This window comes from Brienomyrus brachyistius, chromosome 1, assembly GCF_023856365.1.
Source record: "Brienomyrus brachyistius isolate T26 chromosome 1, BBRACH_0.4, whole genome shotgun sequence".
In the NCBI taxonomy this organism is placed as follows: domain Eukaryota; kingdom Metazoa; phylum Chordata; class Actinopteri; order Osteoglossiformes; family Mormyridae; genus Brienomyrus; species Brienomyrus brachyistius.
In genome coordinates, this window is record NC_064533.1 from 32216642 (window position 1) to 32238927 (window position 22286).

Genomic DNA, 22286 nt, shown 5'->3' on the forward strand with positions numbered 1-22286 from the left:
TGGGATTCCTAATACATCTATTAAAAAATACCTCAGATTAAAGTTTCTGTGAAACAGTGGAGTAGGTGAGGGCTCCCTTGTGGAGGACAATTGAGTCATCAAACTATCCAGTCATCCTATAAAATGACGGGGCCATTTTGAGCTTCAGTGATTTTCCTGCTAAATAGTTTGTTCTTCCTGAATTGTTAGCAGTCATTCAAATTATTTGAAAACAGGTGATTGTGATTGTATTTATCTGTATAGTCTCGGTAGAACTCTGAGACTTCAGGTTTGTGATTTTACCATTAGTTAGATGTTCTCTCTGTGTCATTGTCGGCTTTCCACCAGCTATTCCAGTTTCCCTCCACAGTCCAAAAAACATACTGAGGTTAATTGGAGTTACCAAATTGCCCATAGGTGTGCCTGTGTGAGTGCGTGGTGTGTGAGTGTATGGTGTGTGTCAGTGTTTGGTGTGTCAGTGTATGGTGTGTGTCAGTGTATGGTGTGTGTCAGTGCATGGTGTGTGAGTGAATGGTGCGTGGTGTGTCAGTGAATGGTGTGTGAGTGAATGGTGCGTGGTGTGTCAGTGCGTGGTGTGTCAATGTGTAAGTGCGATGTCTGGTGTGTGAGTGTATGGTGTGTGTGAGTGTATGGTGTGTGTCAGTGTATGGTGTGTGTCAGTGAATGGTTCGTGGTGTGTGAGTGTATAGTGTGTGTCAGTGTATGGTGTGTGTCAGTGTATGGTGTCTCAGTGTATGGTGTGTGTCAGTGCGTGGTGTGTCAGTGCGTGGTGTGTCAGTGCGTGGTGTGTCAGTGCGTGGTGTGTGTCAGTGCGTGGTGTGTGTCAGTGCGTGGTGTGTGTCACTGCGTGGTGTGTGTGAGTGCGTGGTGTGTCTCAGTGTGTGGTGTGTGAGTGCATGGTGTGTGAGTGAATGGTGCGTGTGAGTGTATGGTGTGTCAGTGTATGATGTGTGTCAGTGCGTGTTGTGTGTCAGTGCATGGTGTGTGTCAGTGTATGGTGTGTGTCAGTGTATGGTGTGTGAGTGCATGGTGTTTGTCAGTGTATGGTGTGTCAGTCTATGGTGTGTGTCAGTGCGTGGTGTGTGTCAGTGCATGGTGTGTGTCAGTGTATGGTGTGTCAGTGCATGGTGTATCAGTGTGTGGTGTGTGTCAGTGTATGGTGTGTGTCAGTGAATGGTGCGTGGTGTGTCAGTGTGTAACTGCGATGTCTGTGGTGTGTCAGTGTATGGTGTGTGTCAGTGAATGGTGCGTGGTGTGTCAGTGTGTAACTGCGATGTCTGTGGTGTGTCAGTGTATGGTGTGTGTCAGTGTATGGTGTGTGTCAGTGTGTGGTGTGTGAGTGTTTGAGTGTATGGTGTGTGTCAGTGTATGGTGTGTGTCAGTGTGTGGTGTGTGAGTGTTTGAGTGTATGGTGTGTGTGAGTGTATGGTGTGTGTGAGTGTATGGTGTGTGTCAGTGTATGGTGTGTGTCAGTGTATGGTGTGTGTCAGTGTATGGTGTGTGTCAGTGCGTGGTGTGTCAGTGCGTGGTGTGTCAGTGCGTGGTGTGTGTCAGTGCGTGGTGTGTGTCAATGCGTGGTGTGTGTGAGTGCGTGGTGTGTCTCAGTGTGTGGTGTGTGTGAGTGCGTGGTGTGTGAGTGAATGGTGCGTGTGAGTGTATGGTGTGTCAGTGCATGGTGTGTGTCAGTGCATGGTGTGTGTCAGTGTATGATGTGTGTCAGTGCATGGTGTGTGTCAGTGCATGGTGTGTGTCAGTGCATGGTGTGTGTCAGTATATGGTGTGTGTCAGTGCATGGTGTGTGTCAGTGCATGGTGTGTGTCAGTGCATGGTGTGTGTCAGTGTATGGTGTGTCAGTGCATGGTGTATCAGTGTGTGGTGTGTGTCAGTGTATGGTGTCTCAGTGTATGGTGTGTGTCAGTGCGTGGTGTGTCAGTGCGTGGTGTGTCAGTGCGTGGTGTGTCAGTGCGTGGTGTGTGTCAGTGCGTGGTGTGTGTCAGTGCGTGGTGTGTGTCACTGCGTGGTGTGTGTGAGTGCGTGGTGTGTCTCAGTGTGTGGTGTGTGAGTGCATGGTGTGTGAGTGAATGGTGCGTGTGAGTGTATGGTGTGTCAGTGTATGATGTGTGTCAGTGCGTGTTGTGTGTCAGTGCATGGTGTGTGTCAGTGTATGGTGTGTGTCAGTGTATGGTGTGTGAGTGCATGGTGTTTGTCAGTGTATGGTGTGTCAGTCTATGGTGTGTGTCAGTGCGTGGTGTGTGTCAGTGCATGGTGTGTGTCAGTGTATGGTGTGTCAGTGCATGGTGTATCAGTGTGTGGTGTGTGTCAGTGTATGGTGTGTGTCAGTGAATGGTGCGTGGTGTGTCAGTGTGTAACTGCGATGTCTGTGGTGTGTCAGTGTATGGTGTGTGTCAGTGAATGGTGCGTGGTGTGTCAGTGTGTAACTGCGATGTCTGTGGTGTGTCAGTGTATGGTGTGTGTCAGTGTATGGTGTGTGTCAGTGTGTGGTGTGTGAGTGTTTGAGTGTATGGTGTGTGTCAGTGTATGGTGTGTGTCAGTGTGTGGTGTGTGAGTGTTTGAGTGTATGGTGTGTGTGAGTGTATGGTGTGTGTGAGTGTATGGTGTGTGTCAGTGTATGGTGTGTGTCAGTGTATGGTGTGTGTCAGTGTATGGTGTGTGTCAGTGCGTGGTGTGTCAGTGCGTGGTGTGTCAGTGCGTGGTGTGTGTCAGTGCGTGGTGTGTGTCAATGCGTGGTGTGTGTGAGTGCGTGGTGTGTCTCAGTGTGTGGTGTGTGTGAGTGCGTGGTGTGTGAGTGAATGGTGCGTGTGAGTGTATGGTGTGTCAGTGCATGGTGTGTGTCAGTGCATGGTGTGTGTCAGTGTATGATGTGTGTCAGTGCATGGTGTGTGTCAGTGCATGGTGTGTGTCAGTGCATGGTGTGTGTCAGTATATGGTGTGTGTCAGTGCATGGTGTGTGTCAGTGCATGGTGTGTGTCAGTGCATGGTGTGTGTCAGTGTATGGTGTGTCAGTGCATGGTGTATCAGTGTGTGGTGTGTGTCAGTGTATGGTGTGTGTCAGTGAATGGTGCGTGGTGTGTCAGTGTGTAACTGCGATGTCTGTCGTGTGTCAGTGTATGGTGTGTGTCAGTGAATGGTGCGTGGTGTGTCAGTGTGTAACTGCGATGTCTGTGGTGTGTTAGTGTATGGTGTGTGTCAGTGTATGGTGTGTGTCAGTGCATGGTGTGTGTGAGTGTATGGTGTGTGAGTGTATGGTGTGTGTCAGTGCATGGTGTGTGTGAGTGTATGGTGTGTCAGTGTATGGTGTGTGTCAGTGTGTAAGTGCGATGTCTGTGGTGTGTGAGTGCGTGGTGTGTCAGTGAATGGTGCGTGTTGTGTCAGTGAATGGTGCGTGGTGTGTCAGTGTGTGGTGTGTCAGTGTGTAAGTGCGATGTCTGTGGTGTGTCAGTGTATGGTGTGTGTGAGTATATGGAGTGTGAGTGTATGGTGTGTGTCAGTGAATGGTGCGTGGTGTGTCAGTGCATGGTGTGTCAGTGTGTAAGTGTGATGTCTGTGGTGTGTCAGTGCATGGTGTGTGTCAGTGTATGGCGTGTGTCAGTGTATGGCGTGTGTCAGTGTATGGCGTGTGTCAGTGTATGGTGTGTGTCAGTGTATGGTGTCCCAGTGTATGGTGTCTCTGTATGGTGTGTGTCAGTGTATGGTGTGTGTCAGTGTGTGGTGTGTGAGTGTTTGAGTGTATGATGTGTGTCAATGCATGGTGTGTGTGAGTGTATGGTGTGTCATTGCATGGTGTGTGTCAGTGCATGGTGTGTGTCAGTGTGTAAGTGCGATGTCTGTGGTGTGTGAGTGTATGGTGTGTCAGTGCATGGTGTGTGTCCGTGTATGGTGTGTCAGTGCATGGTGTGTCTCCGTGTATGGTGTGTCAGTGCGTGGTGTGTGTCAGTGCGTGATGTGTGTCAGTGCGTGGTGTGTGTCAGTGCGTGGTGTGTGTCAGTGCGTGGTGTGTGTCAGTGCATGGTGTGTGTCAGTGTATGGTTTGTCAGTATATGGTGTGTGTCAGTGTATGGTGTGTGTCAGTGTATGGTGTGTCAGTGTATGGTGTGTCAGTGTATGGTGTGTCAGTGTATGGTGTTTGTCAGTGTATGGTGTTTGTCAGTGCATGGTGTTTGTCAGTGCATGGTGTGTGTCAGTGTATGGTGTGTCAGTCTGTGGTGTGTGTCAGTGTGTGGTGTGTGTCAGTGCGTGCTGTGTCTGAGTGCATGGTGTGTGTCAGTGCATGGTGTGTGTCAGTGCATGGTGTGTGTCAGTGCATGGTGTGTGTCAGTGCATGGTGTGTGTGAGTGCATGGTGTGTGTGAGTGCATGGTGTGTGTGAGTGTATGGTGTGTGAGTGTATGGTGTGTCAGTATATAGTGTGTGTCAGTGTACGGTGTGTGTCAGTGCATGGTGTGTCAGTGCTTGGTGTATCAGTGTGTGGTGTGTGTCAGTGTATGGTGTGTGTCAGTGAATGGTGCGTGGTGTGTCAGTGTGTAACTGCGATGTCTGTGGTGTGTCAGTGTATGGTGTGTCAGTGCGTGGTGTGTGTCAGTGTGTCAGTGCGTGGTATGTGTGAGTGTATGGTGTGTGTGAGTGTATGTGTGTGTAAGTGTATGGTGTGTGTGAATGCATGGTGTGTTTCAGTGCGTGGTGTGTTTCAGTGCGTGGTGTGTTTCAGTGCGTGGTGTGTGTCAGTGTATGGTGTGTGTCAGTGCATGGTGTGTCAGTGAATGGTGCGTGGTGTGTCAGTGTGTGGCCTGTCAGTATGTAAGTGTGATGTCTGTGGTGTGTGAGTGTATGGTGTGTGTGAGTGTATTGTGTGTCAGTGCATGGTGTGTGTCACTGCGTGGTGTATGTCACTGCGTGGTGTGTGTCAGTGTGTAAGTGCGATGTCTGTGGTGTGTGAGTGTATGTTGTGTGTGAGTGTATGGTGTGTGTGAGTGTATGTTGTGTGAGTACATGGTGTGTGAGTGAATTGTGCATGGTGTGTCAGTGAATGGTGCGTGGTGTGTCAGTGCGTGGTGTGTCAATGTGTAAGTGCGATGTCTGTGGTGTGTGAGTGTATGGTGTGTGTGAGTGTATGGTGTGTGTCAGTGAATGGTTCGTGGTGTGTGAGTGTATGGTGTGTGTGAGTGTATGGTGTGTGTCAGTGTATGGTGTGTGTCACTGCGTGGTGTGTGTCAATGCGTGGTGTGTGTGAGTGCGTGGTGTGTGTGAGTGCGTGGTGTGTCTCAGTGTGAGTGCATGGTGTGTGAGTGCATGGTGTGTGAGTGCATGGTGTGTGAGTGCATGGTGTGTGAGTGAATGGTGCGTGTGAGTGAATGGTGCGTGTGAGTGTATGGTGTGTGTCAGTGTATGATGTGTGTCAGTGCGTGTTGTGTGTCAGTGCATGGTGTGTGTCAGTGTATGGTGTGTCAGTACATGGTGTGTGTGGTGTGTGAGTGTATGGTGTGTCTCAGTGCATGGTGTCAGTGTATGGTGTGTTTCAGTGTGTAAGTGCAATGTCTGTGGTGTGTGAGTGTATGGTGTGTGTGAGTGTATGGTGTGTGTGTGAGTGTATGGTGTGTGTGTGTGAGTGTATGGTGTGTGAGTGCGTGGTGTGTTCTTCCCAGTCTTCCACCTGCAGCCTACCGGAAATGCTTTGCATCCCTTCATCACAACACTGAATAGGATAAGCGGTTACAGAAAATGGATGAATGGATAGCTGTTAGTCCTTGTTGCATTATGTTAAAAATGTGAAGTGACGTTACAGAAAAGGATCACTCCCCCCCCCCCCCCCCCCAAAGTGGATTTTGTAGGATCACATGTGGATCGCCACAGCTAAAACAAATTCTTGATGCACGCGATCTGCAAAGAGGGTGGATTCCTGTCGGCACTCTGATTATTATTGTCCGTACAGCTTAATCTCCCACTCGGCAGGCATGAAACGCAAACATGGCTGTGTTAATTGAGGTAAGAAGTTCTTAAGATATGCTGTAAATTCTCTTTATTCAAAGGCAGCCATTTCATGTCATAAAAAAAGAGAAAAAGAAAATGAGTCCTGCCAGGAGTAACCTCCCTGTACCTTCAATTTGTCACTGATCGTTCTTCTTTGTTGATTGAAATTTTTAATTTCGCTGGTCTTTAGAAGTGCTGTAAAAGGGCATTATTGGGGGAGAGGAGCCCCCGCCTGCCACACTGGCAGCAAAGGCCTCCATTCACAGGCGCAAATAGAAGCTCTTTCTCCCGTCGTTTGCAGAACAATTTAAATAAATGGTGAATAAGAGTTAGCAGACATGAAATGGCGGATTAATTGAATCTAGCGCGAGTCTTTGGATCCCCCAGCTGGACCTGTCCTTTAGAAAAACACAAGGCTGCTGTGATTGTGGGAAACACAAAAAGTATCCTTCAAATTCCTTTGCCCTAAACGAGGGCGGGAGTTTCCTTTCACCCGCATAATAGACCTATTAGCTGCTTAACTCAGCTTCATACATGGGAAGATTTTCTCTACTGAATGCAAGGCTCAGGAGGAGAAGGAGGAAGAGCGTTCTGTCCAGATTTCCTGCCATGCGGTGCTTGGACCGGCCAATGTTTGGGGAACCTTTGGGTCTTATGATTGGGACCCCATTGGGTGGCATAGCATCGCAGACAACATGAAATCAGGCGGTGAAGGTTGCTGGGGAGGTACACGGGCTTTGACCAGCACAAATTGGGAAGCGATTAATCCCATTTCCATCTTCCCTGTCTCTACCCCCAGCAACAGTACCACTCCAAAATCGACGTCCTGATCGACGAGTCCTTTAAGGAGATGATTTCCTCCCTGGTTTCGAAGGTACGGTGCGAGCGGGGCGTTTTGGGTATGGTGAGTGATGCTCTCCGCTTTCCATGGAGGTGGATGACATCAGGTTCAGGGAGCCACCTCGAGATGTTCTCAGCCCGCCCTCAGTCGCAGGGCCCCCAGGGGAGGGTGCTGAGTAAGAGCCAAGCACCAGGAACAGATGACGACTTGAGTATCTGCCTTCGCATGGGCACTTGAGACATGCCTGAAATGGCCGATAAATTAGCATTTCAAACTCTGGCCTTTATTAAAGTTTTAAGAGCCCCTCCCCTCATCACTCTCAGCATGTTCGCCACATAATCCCCCCTTTATGTAGACACTGTGGTTGCCTCTTACATATGTTTGCAGACGCACCACCCAAGATGACTGAGTGTCTTTCCCCTATAGTTTGCGGCCGTCCTGGACGGCCTGCTGTCCAAACTCTCCAGGTACGACGAAGGAACCTTCTTTTCCTCCATCCTGTCTTTCACTGTGAGTAGCAACTGCCACCCTTCACCGCGTCTAATCTGTAACGTAACATTATAGCCCAAAATGAGCCTTTCTATCTTTTTGCTTTTAGGCGAAGGCTGCGGCCAAATATGTGGATGTTCCCGTAAGTACAAACCTGCAGACTGACATTGATTATGGCTAATTATTTAAATGTAGTTTCCTTTGCGTGGTGATGGTGATGGTTAGTGTGGCGTGGAGCCGTCTGCAGTCGGGGAATTGGGGGCTGATGACAAACTCAGCTGGAGGCGGCCACAGGACCGAGCCGAAGCGAATGAGTCACAGCAGTGTAAGAGAGTGCCGTGTTTGTGATAATTAGGCAAAATTATTTACTTATGGAAAAAGACACCCCCCACGGGCGTGATACTGCGTCGATATACAAAATATGTCGGCAGGTGTTTTTGGGGTGAATAGTTATTTGTGCCATTTGAGGGAAAGGTATACCGATCAGCCCCCCCACAGACCATGTGACACGCAGTTTGATTCTTCAGCTATGCTGGTATAACACATTCTCCACTAATGACAAGGCAGACTCTCGCTGGGCATGGAGGAACCATGCATTTACCCATTACTTCACTCAAAAAGATAACTTTTCATCATATCTGTGTCATTTAGGGAGCAGAAGTTATTTTGGGTCTAATTAAGCTGACGGGGCCTGTCTCTACCCTCTTTCCGTCTAAGTAGATTAAACCTGTGTGCTGTTGACACAAGTTCCTTGCGATGTGAGTCAGCCCTAATGCCCACTTTGGAGTCAAATTATAAAGTAACCTCCACCTTGCTCTTTTGTGCGGAGTGAAAGGGAAGGCCGTAAACCTGCTTTAAAGCTGTGTGAATAAAGAGCGTGGATGAATGGCGTTTAAACGCTTTGGCAGCAAACACATTTGCGAGCCTGTCACGAGGGGCTAAGCTGCTTCCTTGCTTTGTGCCAGTTACTGTTGGGGACCTTGGCTTGAGTGTCAGGCCTTCCACCGGTTCTCACACGCACACTGGCGTTGTCTCACACCCACGCACGCACACACACACCGGCAGACGCTGCGGCCCGCACCTGGAGGCCGCTGGACGGGGAGCAGGAAGCCAGATTTGCTGTACTGTGTAATTACAGTGCATTTTCTCTCTCGCCCCCCATTCTCTATCGAGGATTTATCCTTCCAGGTTAACCAGTCATTAGCCAGCGCTTAATATGTCCTGTTGTGCCCCTTTCATTCAGCCGTAATGATTGCTTCAGCCTGCCACACCCCCGTTTGCCCATCCCTCTCGGTTTGTTCAGCATTTCTCGTCACTTTTGTTCCGTCTTTTCTTCCTGCCTGATGTTTTCTTCGCACCAGAACAGGGGGGAAAACGGCGATTGCTGTCGCTCAGGTACGAGTTGCCATACCTGATGCAACCTGGCCACCCGACTGTCTGATTTAAAAAAAAAATAAGATGAAATTGCAGTCATTGGCCTGGCACTTGGAGGGGGGGGGGTCTGAGGGGACAAGGGACAGCGATGAGACACAGATGGGGGGAGGGGGGTCCTCCTCATTTCATGCGGTGCAGTGAGAAGCCCCCTTTTCTGCAGTTATGGTGCACTGAAAGACTCCCTGTCCATCTGCTGCAAGAGGATGTTAAAGTATTGAGCTTTTTTTGGCACAAAAGAAGGAAAAAATAACGTTTTTTATGCCACACAAGAAATCGGTAGTTTAACAGACACGATTAAATGTACAGGTCCCTGTATGTTGCACGGCTCTGATAAACGCTGGGTTTGTCTTGTGTGGTTTCAGTTTTTTGGTTTTCATTATTATTCTGCTCTCTTGAGATACTTTGTTTTAAAATATATAATTTTAAACAAAGGAATGCCTAATATTGTTTTTGTTTTTTTTTACCTGAATCACATATTGATTTAATTCTGAATGTCTATTATTTACCTTTCTACCTCCCAGGCTGTGTGAATGTAAAGGGTGACAGCTCTGATACAGGCAGGAAGAGTAACTGAGCGAGGCAGGAGACTAAGCGGGTGTAATTATAAGAGCGTTTGCAGTGCGTCTCAGGTACGCACGCCGGAGCCATTGTGCGAGCGACAGAGAGCCTGCCGCTAATTGGGAACCATTGGCAGCTGTCACAATTAGTCAGTTCGTTTATCGCTGGCGGCCCACTAATTACGAGCCGCAGTCTTCATTGACGGCAGAGTTGGAGAACGAATTACCTGTAAAAAAAAAGTTCCCATCTGGCATAAGCGGATGGGGGGCGAGGATGGGATTACACGGGTCTCCATCACCTGTGACGGCCCGTCGTGCAATTCGCACGGACTGTGATCATAATGCGACCCTGACGCATCACTTTCTATTTGTTCTGACCTGTTTTCTCACCCACAAGCAAAATGGGAGGTATGGGAACCAAAGCGGCTGATTTGACAGGAGCTGCTGACTCGTCTGACGAATAGAAATGCCAATTGGTGTCGATTGTTTTGGGAACAGACATTATGAGGTGTGTCGCAGACTGGGAGGACTGGAACCGGATTGTGTAGCTGCTCCGTTGTTTCCAGCTGAATGTGAACGCAGGTTAACACCTCCCACCTGTAATATGAACCGTTTTACTGTGTATTTCTGTCCCCCTCTGCGTAGAGATTGACTGAAGGTCCTGTCTTTATTGGGTTTCGAAACAATACACAACAACAAGATGTGTGCAAACACTATTCAGGATAACAACATGTAATTTCATATCATGAGAATGGCTTCCTGTTTTATGTCGAGACGTTCCGTGCCCTTTGCTTGAAAGAACAACTCAATCTGGCTTCCTTTTTAATCCTTGGAGGTATTCTCTGTCTGATGGGTCATTAACTACAGTTTCTCTACAGTCACTAACGTTCTGTTGATATGTCACTGCTGTATAGTTTGCCCAACAGAGAAAAATCAACAAGAAATCTGCTCTGTGCCATGCTGTCTTCAGAGGCTTCTTATTGAGCCGTGCTGGGGGAGAAAAGGCACGATTGATATTCTTTTTGTCGATATGAATGTACATAAACGATGGCCTGTCATCGATAGTAAAAGAACTTTATCTGTGGCTGTACGGCACGAGGCAGGAGGGGCACAAAGGCGGCCACCGCTAGCATGTTCTCTCCCACCTGCCGTTTCGCTTCGTCCTTGGTTTGTTTGTGTGTGTCCGTTCTTCAAGTCTGGAGACGAATGCGGAGATTGATCTTGAGACCAGAGCTGAGGAGTAGGTTTATAATATCACTGGCGAATCTCTCTTTTTCTAACTTAAATTCACCCATTTTTTTTTTTGTATGTTGTGGTATGTGATTTATGCTTTTTAATTCTACAGCACATCTTTTAAAATTGTCTGCCCCTCACGCCTTTTTCCACTCTGTCCACAGAAACCTGGGATGGACCTGGCAGATGCGTACATTACTTTTGTGAGGGAAAACCAGGACATCCTTAGAGACAAGGTCACAGATGAGATGTACACAGAGAAGGTGTTTGAGGTTAGTGTCAACCTTGGAACAAATTTTTTGTGTGGATGCCATTCGTAATCGTGCTCTCCTTCTTTGTAGTTAATTCTTTGCCCCCACCTTATTTAATAAAAAAAAATGTGTTATGTTTGTATTGTAAAATAATTTGTGTCTATGTAAAAACAATGCTTCTATCTTAACATATCACTGAAACACAACCTTGGTCTGTCATAATGGACTCCTCCAATGCACATGTTTGTGCATCTTCGTGGGCAGCTTACAGCTAAACACCTCCTCAGCAGAGACTTTGGAGGAGCTGGGAAAGCGTAAAACAGTGCAGAGAGTGGAGACGTCACCGGGAACGTGCTCACACACTCAGGACACTGCTGCAGCAGGGCAGAGGCTCGCGATCTGATTGGACGCGGTGGAGAGATTCATGTCACAACACTGTGGGGTACTGGAGATACCCATTCAGCTTCCCACAATCGGGGCTATGGGGCGGGGGGTCTGGAGCTTATCCTCAGCAGTATTGGACCCCTGGATCACTGCAGACATGCAGAATCATAGTATAGTAAAATTATAGACATCCCTTCACCTAACTGCACGTCTTTGGATTGTGGGAGGAGACAAGACTACCTTGAAGGATCCTATATCATACAGAGAGAGCAGAACATACACAGAGCAGAAGTGGGGTCCAGACACCCAACCCTAGAGGCGTGAGGCGGAGGTGCAGGTGCCACCCACGGAGCCACCATACCACCGGTACCAGGCGTATCAGAACATCTAAGGTTCCTATCGCCATTTCGAGAACAATCAATATGGATAAGAAGGAAGAAAAATGGTTAAGAACTGCGAATATACATATGTGAATAAAAAATTTAGTAATCTGAGAAAATTGCTATTTCGAAATTGCATATTCATAATTGCATTCTGCAATACACAGTTTTTTTCACTACTTGATGGAGAATCTGTGGGGAGATTTATATGGTGGTGCTTTTAAATTTGAACTTGAAAATGACTGGTGTGAGATGTTTCCAGCAGCAGGGATGGTGGGAGCCGGGGTGGAGGTGTGTTGCACTCTGCCATCTTGGGCTCTTTTCAAAATAGAAACTCGAGTTCATACCTTCTGTGTAAGTCGTCCTGTGGCCTTGTGTTCATCATAATGAGCAAGAGTAAAGGAGGCCTTGAGCAGCACTGGCTGGCCTTCCGCGTCCTAGTGGGCAGCGTCATGCTACCGCCACGTTTGCCGAGCCCTGGGTGGGTGCGTGTTTACGGAGCCCCCCCATCACCAGAGCAGACCTTGTCATGGCAGCTGACCCTCATTGTCTGCGATTTATTCATTTATTTATTTAACAGATCTAAAAAGCTGCCAAAATGAAGGCCCCACTCTAATCCCTGGTGGAGAGGACTTCTCTCGGGGCTGGGAGGGTCACGTTGAAGCCGGGCACCCTCCCTTTCATGGGGGCTCCCTGCACCCCCCTCTTTCAACCTCTGCTGGGCCTGACCAGGCTGGGGGGACAAAGGGCCCCTCTCCGGGGCTCAGCTTCTCCGCCCCTGGCCTCTCACTCCCCCTGAAGTGCTTCTCTCTCTCTCTCTCTCTCTATCTTTCTCTCTCCCCCACTTCCTGTACATATCCTTTAATCCATTTCTCTGTCCTCTGTGCCCCCCCCCTTCCTCCCCCCTTTTCTTTACCGCATGTCTTGCTGCTTTCACTGCGTTCCTCAGTGGCGATAGGGTCTGATTCAGATTTTACACGGACTGAACGCCATCAGGAATCCAGCTTGGGAATTTGTGACTCGGGCATGACTATTTCCACATTTAGCAGCTAATGCTACAAACCATTGGGTGGTTGGGGGGGGGGGCTTCTGTTGACCTGTTTACTATTAAAAACGAGAGAGGCTGAATTTTTCCACCAGCGCTTTCTCACCGCTTCCACCTTCTCCTGGAGTCGCACTGTTTTGTTTGTTAGCTGCGTCTCCCCACCCCTCCAGCTCTTCTCTAGATTGGGTTTGAAAACTTCACCGCAAACGGCAGATTAGGCTGATGCCTTGTTTTCCGTGCTCCCGTTGATTTGTTGAACCTTGGCTGGGCCTGCAGGCGGGCGGCGGCGAGATGGAGAGGTAGGGCACTAATGTGGCTCAGCCGCCCACAGTCATGCGCGAGGAGCGCCTGCGAGCCGCAGGGTCCCGACGTGTCAGCTCAGGCGCTCCCCCCACGCCTGCTGTCTGAGGGCCAGGAGAGAGATGCAGGTGATGGGGGGGGGGGGTTCAGGAAATGAGTCCACCCGGCCGTCTCAGAATAGGAAAGCGGGGCTGATTAGGAGCTTGATGAGGGCAGCGGGGCCGGCGCTGCACAGATCCACTGCTGTGGCTATCATGCCGACGGAGGCGGCGACGCCTAAGGACGTTATCTCTCAAGGAGCCAGGCGCTGGGCGACTGACAGCCAGCGGGGGGAATGGCGAAGCCCCACGGAGTGCCCTTTTATCTGCGCTCCCCTACTTGTACTCCTTTACCTGCGCTCCTCTACCTGTACTCCTTTACCTGCGCTCCCCTACCTGTACTCCTTTACCTGCGCTCCTCTACCTGTACTACTTTACCTGCGCTCCCCTACCTGTACTCCTTTACCTGCGCTCCCCTACCTGTGCTCCTTTACCTTTGTGCTCCTACCTGTGCTCCTTTACCTATGCTCCTTTATTTGCGCTCCCCTACCTGTACTCCTTTACCTGTGCCCCCCTACCTGTACTCCTTTACCTGCGCTCCCCTACCTGTGCTCCTTTACCTTTGCTCCCCTACCTGAACTCCTTTACCTCTACTCCTTTACTTGCCCTCCTTTTCCTGTGTGCTTACTGGGGTCCCTGTCTCCCACTTCATTTTCCCCTGGCTCAATTAGCCATCGTCCCCTGACTGACGATGTCAGGAACAGCAGGCATTCTCTCCATTTTGGTTACCTTCATGTGGGACATATATGCCTCTGTCTCAAGAGATCGGTTTGTGGGGTTTTTTCAGCCATGCTTGTATGTGAACAGTGTTCGAACATGAATGGAGAATAAATTCAGTGTAAGAAGAAGTTCAAAAGACATTTTGAATGATAAAAAAACCCCATCAAAATAGGCCCGAGACGCCCTCCTTGGCAACAATACTGATTGGAATCTATCATTTTCTTCAGAGGCTCTTCAGCGAGGAGTAGAGGGATGAGTCACATTTCCCACACAATCTACTCTTTAACCATCAGGCTCGTATGGATTGTGCCAGTACTTAAGACTTGCGTTTGAGCCGCACTCTCACATCTCACATTATACTGCCATTCACACTTTGCACGTCAACAATCTGAAGTCCACGGTCTGGCGTGTCAGGAAACATGACACCTTTGTCTGTTTCCCCACAGCAATGGTACACTAACTCCACAAAGGCCATGTGCATTTGGCTCACGGACAGACTGGACCAGCAGCTCCACGTCTACCAGCTGAAGACCCTCATTAAGATCGTGAAGGTAACTATCTGTTCAAGGTACCGCAAGGGTAAAGGAAGGAACTGAATTTATCGCCCAGAAAGATGATGAGCAAATGCATCTGGTGTAGAGTCACAGAGCTGAAATGGAGTGTTAGACATTCAAGTTATAGACATACTTCTTCCTCTGTTTGTTTTTTTGTTATTCATTCCATTCGAATATCCATAAAAAAAGACAGGAAAAGATAAATACTGCTTGCACTGTGAGGTTTTCCAAATAAACCTGCGGCAAACTACCCAGATACCGTTGTGTGCAAATCAAGATGTGTTGATATGTGTAAGTCAAACGGAGCTGAGATGCCTCCCTGTCATACCGCATCCCCTGGCTGTCTCGAGTCATTCAGTCTTAAAAAAAAAAAAAAAAATGAATATCTGTACAAACGGCACTGAAATTGAAACTCTTTTCCCTCATCTTCATTGTAGAAGACCTACCGCGATTTCAGACTGCAGGGGGTGCTGGAGGGAACCCTGAACAATAAGAGCTATGAGGCCATATACAACCGGCTGACGATGGAGGAAGCGACCACATCTGTCACCGGTGGCAACAGCCTCCAGGGCATATCTATGAGAGACAGTGAAGAAGAGGAGGGCTAGAGACCACCTATAACTGACATAAGGAGACACCCTCATCCATTTTTTTTAACAAAAGACTGAACATTTCATAATAAACTTTATGCCACACACTCCAATAAACAAGTGCATTAAAAGCCTGGCATTATTAAAAGTCCCCTGCCATCTGCACTTGTGCAGTGCGGCTGCAGTGGATACCAGATGCACAAAACGTGTCTGTGCGTTGCTCTTTTAAATCCCATCTGTATGGACCAAAATAACAGATGTGTTGTGTGCTTGCATTGCGGTTCCTGAAGTAAATATCTATGGCTGCTAGCACTAGCATTTGAAATGTTAATTTAACAGGTGTAGGAACGCGCCACGTGGCTTGTTATGAAATAATATTATATCATCTGACATTGTGTTTTCCTGTAGTAAGAGAGAGGTATTGGGGAGTGGCGTCTTCTTGTTACTGTATGAACTATGAATGTGTCTCACTTTGCCCTACAGACCAAAGCACTTTTTTCGTAGTAGACGAGGTAATTGCTGTTTCATTGCTGGAAATAGTGTACACAGTAGTTAATCTATGTCTAGTTATTAACAAGATTGTGTAAATCATACGTAAGCTATTGTTAAAGTCTTCTCTGTAGACATAATTCCAGGATAGGTTTTTATGTGACATTATTCAGTGAAAACTAACTGGGAAAAACAAAAACAATATTTATATTGTCATTTGTGCACCTGTATTTGACCAGGTGTGTTCTAAGTGTTTGAATAAAAGTGTTTTAATGTAACCGATGGATCATTTCTATATATATTTATTTTTTATCTTTGCATGACATATGAATTTGAATTAATTTCTACAGAATACACATACCGCACAATGCTCCCTGTGTTATTTAAGAGTATTACTAATTAATGCATTGTTAGTGTAATACGCCTATATTTAGTCATTCAACTGCTTTAAGAATTTTAAACACGAGGTTCATGCCAAAATGACTTGATAATTACGCATGGATTGGTTAGTTTTCCAATATGCACAATTGAAAAGAATATTCACAAAATTTTTATATCTTTCCTGTGCTCCTCTCGATTGTTTCTGTTGTTAGATTTTATTGATTAGTAATGAGAACAAACTATTGGTACCATTACAATAAATCATACAAATCTAGTTAATGTACGGAGGCAGGAAATGGATGGATGGATAGTTAATGTGCAAGTTGCTAGTACATATCTATATAGGCCTAGATTTATAAAATATGATCATTTCTTTTTTACAAAGACTGTGCCTATTTTTTGCACATTATCCTAATAAGGACAAGTAGTACCCTACATTTAAAATGGTAACTTTAAAGTAGCAACCGACTTTAAAAGGTTACGCAACTAAAGAATTGGACGTTCAGCTTTAGCCGATGCGTAACTTAGACACCACAAAACACTAATAGATCCATTGAAAATGAAGTGTCAAGGAATCTGTGAAGAAGGATCAGTAAATAATGTAATTTTTTGCTTGATGGAACAGGAGAGGTGATGAGGGTAGAGGGGGCCCCCCGGTGGTTGCCCGGCTATAACCGTCTTTGGCCTATAGGATACGAGCTATTTCATGTCATACGCGGAATATTGGTTGTTCTATAGTACAATTTTTAGGTAAATTGAATATCTCCTTTTCCACATTACAGCGTACGGTGTAAGGTCTTTGTTTATTTTAAGAGCAGAAGCCCTTGAAATATGTGATTGTGCAAATGAGCATCACAAGCCCTCCGCCTGCAGCCCTTCTGTCAGTTAGTGTTGGCGCGCCGTTCTCAAAGTCCTCCACCAGGCAAACTTGGCCATTTTTTTTCTTACCATCTTTGGTTTCATTTTTTTTGCGACTGTTACTATAGTTATCCGCAGTTTCGGTTCGTTTAATTCATAGAACGTTTGCGAAAATATCTGAATTATCAATTATTAGAAATTCTAGCTAAACGCTATACCATATTCATTTGAAGCGATTCACGTTTGTTTTAATTGGGCTATAAGAGTAAGAAGCCGGAGTCTTGTTAGTTTACCGACTACGGATGATGAATGAGCATATTGATGCTCGATATTCGTACTAATAACCTGAAATATTGTAGGCTACGTAAAGCAAAATCCGATAATATACTGTGTTCTACTTTGAAAGTACCGTGTGTTGAAAATGGTTGAATTGTAATGGTAAATGACTCAACAAATGAAGATTTTTTTTATTTTATTATAGGAAACGCCTTTAGATATTTTGTTCTAAAAATCTTTGCTCTTGTAATGTTTTTTGGAAGTCCGTCGGAACTACATCATAATTAAGAATGGGTATAATTTTTATGCCACGTGAAGAAAGTTTGGTATTGTACTTTTTAATTCCTCCCATATCCCAACGTACTGGCCTATTTAGAATTTTGACAGGAATTTTTTTTCCTGCTATATCAGCTTCAGTTGTAAACTACTAGTAACATTTTTTCACTTGATTGTAAACTGGGTGACTTTCATATTTAAAATGTAGCTACAGGTATAACAATTTTCATTTGTACTGTAAAATATGCACTATTTGTTTACGGTCAATCCACATTAAAATGGTTTTAATGTTTTTTTTTAATTAATACCGAACTCGACGACGTCCCAAAAAAATACAGTGAACGAAGTTTTTCGCTAAAAATGATTGGAAAAAAACACGTGAACGTAGAGAGTAATTTTCTTAGCAATAACGTAACATCATCAGCATATTCACTAACTAGATGGATGAGGGGCAAATGCAGCTTTGTAACAGTGACCATAATATGGAGTTTCGCAGACTGGTCACTCTTTTCGTATATATTTAAATTACCTATAACGTGCAACATTTGTGTCTTGACTATCCGAAAAAAAATATTTGTGACTACGCCGTTGTTACACGGTTAAAAGCTTAGATCTCTCTGGTTTTTCAGTGTCATTTTAACTTGATTTATTGGTACTAAAAAAATACTTATATTCTATTAGTTGTTCGATTTTCACTCACAACTTTAAATATTGTTCTCAAATGTAGTTATATCTGACTATTATTACTAGTAGCAGTAGTAGGCCTATTAGTAGTAAAAAACTACTACTACTAATAATAATAATAATAATAATAATAATAATAAATACACCTTATTTTTATTACTGTTATTATTGTCGTCATTATTGGACATAAGATTTAGTCTATTAATATATATCGCATGTATGTATCAGGATTTCTTTGAATCTTTATTTCTTTTGGTGACTGCATTAAAGTATAAAGTCTAGTGTGTCTCCTTGTAATAAGAACGATGCTACAGGTGTTTAGCGCGAGTATATATCGGTTTCCTGAAGGTATTAATGCTAAAATAAACCACACGTCCACATTACAGGCTTACAGCTAGGCACGAGAAATCAAAGCAGCAATTCAAATTTCGAAAATTACATCTGATACAAACAGTTCAACTCAAAGGTATAAAATGAAATCTGATTTCTCCGACACAGCCGCGCTTTATTTACCTTTTAATTGTTTAAGATTGCAATCCACGAAACTTTGCCGAGATGAGCACTCCCGTCTATAGCCTCAATGTTAGTGTGAACTGGCGGAACACGCGTATAATATTTCTTTTTGTCTGTTTGTAGAGAGTTGGTGGGATAATGTCCTTGTCTCGCTGTTGGGCGCTGGAGTCTGACGAGAGCTTCCATTCACTGATCCCAAGGTTCGTCGTCCCACAGGATAGTTGTTTACTGAGGAGGGGAAAAAAGAAATGAAATGCATTGCTGAATTAAGAGAATGATTCCGCGTGATTTAAAGCGATCTCACAGGCTTAAAACGATACACCAATCTAATTTTCCCACAAAACAATTTTATATTTAGGCCTTTATAAACTACATAAAAAGATAGAGTGCGAAATTCTACTGTAAGTTCAATTGCCGCGCTTACTTTAAATGGCAGTGTTTTATTCATAAATATATACACAGTACATATTTTTTTAATACAAACATTACTAAATATTAATTAATTGATTATTAATAATAAGTACATTCACGTACACCTGTGCTTATGCATTCCGAATCTGCCGCAGAAAATATTCCGCCTTGGAATTATTTAAATATATTTATGTAGTTTTCTTTATTGCTACTGTTGCTATAAGAAGAAACTTGGGGAAGAGAGGCAGGAAAATAAAGCTGGAAAAGAAAATGAGGTAAAATATGTCAGATGTTGACAGTGACAAAACGGACCCGCTGCGCCCTTGTCATCCCGCGCGACTTAAATGATGTCATACAATGCCGCGAGGGGACCTCGGATTTGCAGAGCGCTTTACAGTTGCACAAGACGCTTGCTGATAAAGAACACCTCATTCTTGCAGCCAGTGAGTTTTAGCCGATCATAATAGAGCTAGACAACGAGTGCTGGGAAAAAAAGCTGTCTCTGTTGACTGATGTAAGTGAATTGAGCAATTATCTACTTTACCCTCTCCTCCAGGAAGGTAACGATTGGTGAGGTCTGGTCTGCGTTATTGACACAACACGTTTTATTGAGCAATTGGGGGAGACTTAAGTGCTGATTGTCCGGAGTCAGCGTTAACGCGAAGGGAGCTGCGAGGGGCTGGCGTGGACGCAGACTGTATCAGATGATGTGCTTTCCTGCAGGTCATTGAGAAGAATCCAAAGGAACAGCCAGACTCGACACAAAAGTGCTTCTAAGATATGGAAAGTGCACGCTTCCACTCAGCGGGAATACTCACTTCACCCTCCGCTTCTGGAAACATACCTGCTGGAGAAAATATGATAGCCATTACTAAGCCCCTGGCTTTTTCGATCGAACGGATTATGGCCAGGACACCGGAACCAAAGTCGATACCTACTCCAAACGTGTACGAGGCGCACCTAAACAAAGTGGATCCAGCTCAGACGATCCAAGTAAATCCATCCTCGCTCCACTGCATGATACCTTTCGTTCCCCTGGCATACGAACCGGGGCACAAACTAACCGCCCCTGGATCCGAACCGAATCAGTTTGATGCTGTCTCATGTAACTCCAACGAATTAGTAAATATTGGTTTAAATTATAAAAATGAACTTTCGGACGTGAGCCCGTCAGTGGCGCAATATAAACTTTTTCGACCACGGGTAATAAATCAATCATCTTTCCACGCAATGGGGACTGTTTGCTACCTGAACTGCGGGGAGAGCTCCTGTCCACCTCCGGCAAGTATCCTCAATCTACACCCCATGGCCTCCTACATCTTCAACTCGCCGCTTCATGGGCGCCAAAAAACATTCCTCTCGGAGAAAAGCAAACTCGCTCACTGTGCTGAAAGGTACTCATCTGGAGTTACTTTCAAAGATTTATCCCAAAGCCAGTTGCAACATTACATGAAGGACAGCGCGCAGGTTCTTTCGGACAAACTTTTCAAGAACTCTTCCAAACTTAATTGCGGGTCTCCAAGTAGCAAGGCGAAAGTTTTTACCTGCGAGGTTTGTGGAAAGGTAAGTCTTTTCCAGAAATCAATCTACCGTGGCAATATTAAGTATTTTCCTTTTTAGGTAATAATCAGCTCTTGATTTCTTCAAAATACAGGTTTTTAACGCTCATTACAACCTAACGCGCCACATGCCCGTGCACACCGGAGCCAGACCATTTGTCTGTAAAGTATGCGGCAAAGGTTTTCGTCAAGCCAGCACTCTATGCCGTCACAAAATAATCCACACACAGGTAATGATTCCAGTTTTATTCCTATATTTAATTTTGTTTGCGACGTGGATTTTTGTATATAATAGCAATTTACATCAGTTTTTACGCTTTGCGTCTTGACCTGAATATGAGCACCTTCCATGATGAAGTGTCTGTTGTATCGCCTTGTTTTGGACGACGCGGTACTGCACTAATATCCAACTGATATTAGTATAATATTCTTTTGCAGGAAAAGCCACACAAATGCAATCAGTGCGGCAAAGCGTTCAACAGGAGCTCGACTTTGAACACGCATACACGGATCCATGCGGGATACAAACCGTTTGTGTGCGAATTCTGCGGAAAAGGATTCCATCAAAAAGGTAAATTGACCTACTAATTATTCACCATACTACAGAAGTTCTAATAAATATGACATTTTTACATATAAAATAATATATTTTTAATTATTTAGGCTACCGAAATAGAATTACTAGCGGTTAAAATAACTATAAACGAAATCTTCAGCTTGTTTATTTATGCTTTTCGATTAGCGTTTCATAAATAGGGCTATATAAGAGACTTTTGATATAGTTGTGTGTATTATGGTATATTATTAACACTTTTTCGCCTTTTCGATTTAAAGGTAACTATAAGAACCACAAGTTGACGCACAGCGGGGAGAAGCAGTTCAAGTGTAGCATATGCAGCAAGGCCTTCCACCAGGTGTACAACCTGACTTTCCACATGCACACGCACAACGACAAGAAGCCGTTCACGTGCCCCACGTGCGGAAAGGGATTCTGCAGGAACTTTGACTTGAAAAAGCACATCAGGAAACTGCACGACAGTTCGCCGGGGTGCCAAACGCCATCGATTCTTGTTAATGCAAAAACAGAAGCCCACGAAAGCCAGTGAGATCATTTCCCGGTTATGAAAATCTACCTTAAATGGAAATATGTATTCCCGCATGTGACCAGTGACTGCTTGTGCGAAGTAATTTGGTGGATTATAATTTTTGGTTAAGACATCTACGAGCCATGTAAATGATCTTTTTTTTTCATAATTACCGTTTTTGCTTTATTTTTGAGCTCAGGATTACGTATTTAATGAAAGTTTTTATATTTATTTTAGATGGCAATTCTATAATTTAAAAAAAATGAATATGAGTATATAAAGAAAAATTCTGATGTTATACCTGGTGTGCAACCAGCTTCATTTTATTATAATTTTTATGGATAAACTTACAATATAATTCACTGGCTACTTTTTCCAAAATAATTCACTGGCTACTTTTCCCCGCTGTCGACGTTTTATTTGTTTACGTTAATATATGCATCTGCAGTTTAAATCCCAGTCATCCCAGTGTGGTCCTTAGCACAGAAACAAAAAAAAAACTCAAAATTTATATAAAAATGTTTATTAAGATGCTTAAATAAAAAATCGTTATTTTTGTCTCACCAACCTTCTTTGACGCCACTTTTTATGTAGGCCTATATTTGTTATAAGCTTCGAAAGAATTAATGTTTAACTGAAGTATCACTACGTCCTCTTGGTCTCTTTAAAAATATTTCGGGTTGTGTTCAACACCGACGTTTTCATTAAGCTGGGCTATCGTTCTCCACGCAGACCTGTTTATCATTAAACAGCATGCACATAAAATTTTGCTTCAGGTATGCTTTTAGTGGGATTAGTAGCCTCCGCAATACATTATCAGAATATTATTCTGAATGACAAGATTATGACTGAAAATTTCAGGCCTGAAATTGTTGTAAACTTTTTTTTAAAGTA

The 22286-nt window shown here is 44.9% G+C and overlaps 2 protein-coding genes and 1 long non-coding RNA gene across 6 annotated transcripts in view; 2 read left to right on the plus strand and 1 right to left on the minus strand.

Annotated features, from left to right (window-relative positions):
- The window catches only part of cadps2 (Ca++-dependent secretion activator 2), an 81845-nt gene extending 66218 nt beyond the window's left edge, over positions 1-15627 (plus strand). Inside the window, 6 exon segments of the mRNA XM_049019940.1 lie at positions 6784-6858; positions 7252-7335; positions 7424-7456; positions 10703-10810; positions 14163-14267; positions 14708-15627. Coding sequence (XP_048875897.1) covers positions 6784-6858; positions 7252-7335; positions 7424-7456; positions 10703-10810; positions 14163-14267; positions 14708-14878 — 576 coding nt within the window. The 3' untranslated portion in view covers positions 14879-15627.
- A 2458-nt stretch (positions 15628-18085) lies between these two features.
- Positions 18086-20359, minus strand: LOC125746227 (uncharacterized). 2 transcript variants are annotated; one of them, XR_007398889.1, is made up of 2 exons: positions 20293-20359; positions 18086-18565 (listed from the first exon to the last, which is right to left on the minus strand). It is a non-coding gene; the product is annotated as an uncharacterized LOC125746227 (long non-coding RNA). The 2 variants fall into 2 exon arrangements; XR_007398887.1 differs by lacking the exon at positions 20293-20359 and adding an exon at positions 18872-19050.
- Positions 19124-21908, plus strand: fezf1 (FEZ family zinc finger 1). 3 transcript variants are annotated; one of them, XM_049019970.1, is made up of 5 exons: positions 19124-20311; positions 20403-20537; positions 20746-20878; positions 21142-21165; positions 21796-21899. In XM_049019970.1, the coding sequence occupies exons 1-5, from the start codon at positions 19529-19531 to the stop codon at positions 21843-21845; spliced, it is 1125 nt and encodes a 374-aa protein (XP_048875927.1). In that variant the 5' UTR covers positions 19124-19528; the 3' UTR covers positions 21846-21899. The 3 variants fall into 3 exon arrangements, with proteins under 3 accessions (XP_048875927.1, XP_048875910.1, XP_048875919.1); XM_049019962.1 differs by having other exon boundaries at positions 19185-19262; positions 19472-20311; positions 21142-21908; XM_049019953.1 differs by having other exon boundaries at positions 19126-20311; positions 21142-21908.
- Positions 21909-22286: the final 378 nt, after the last annotated feature.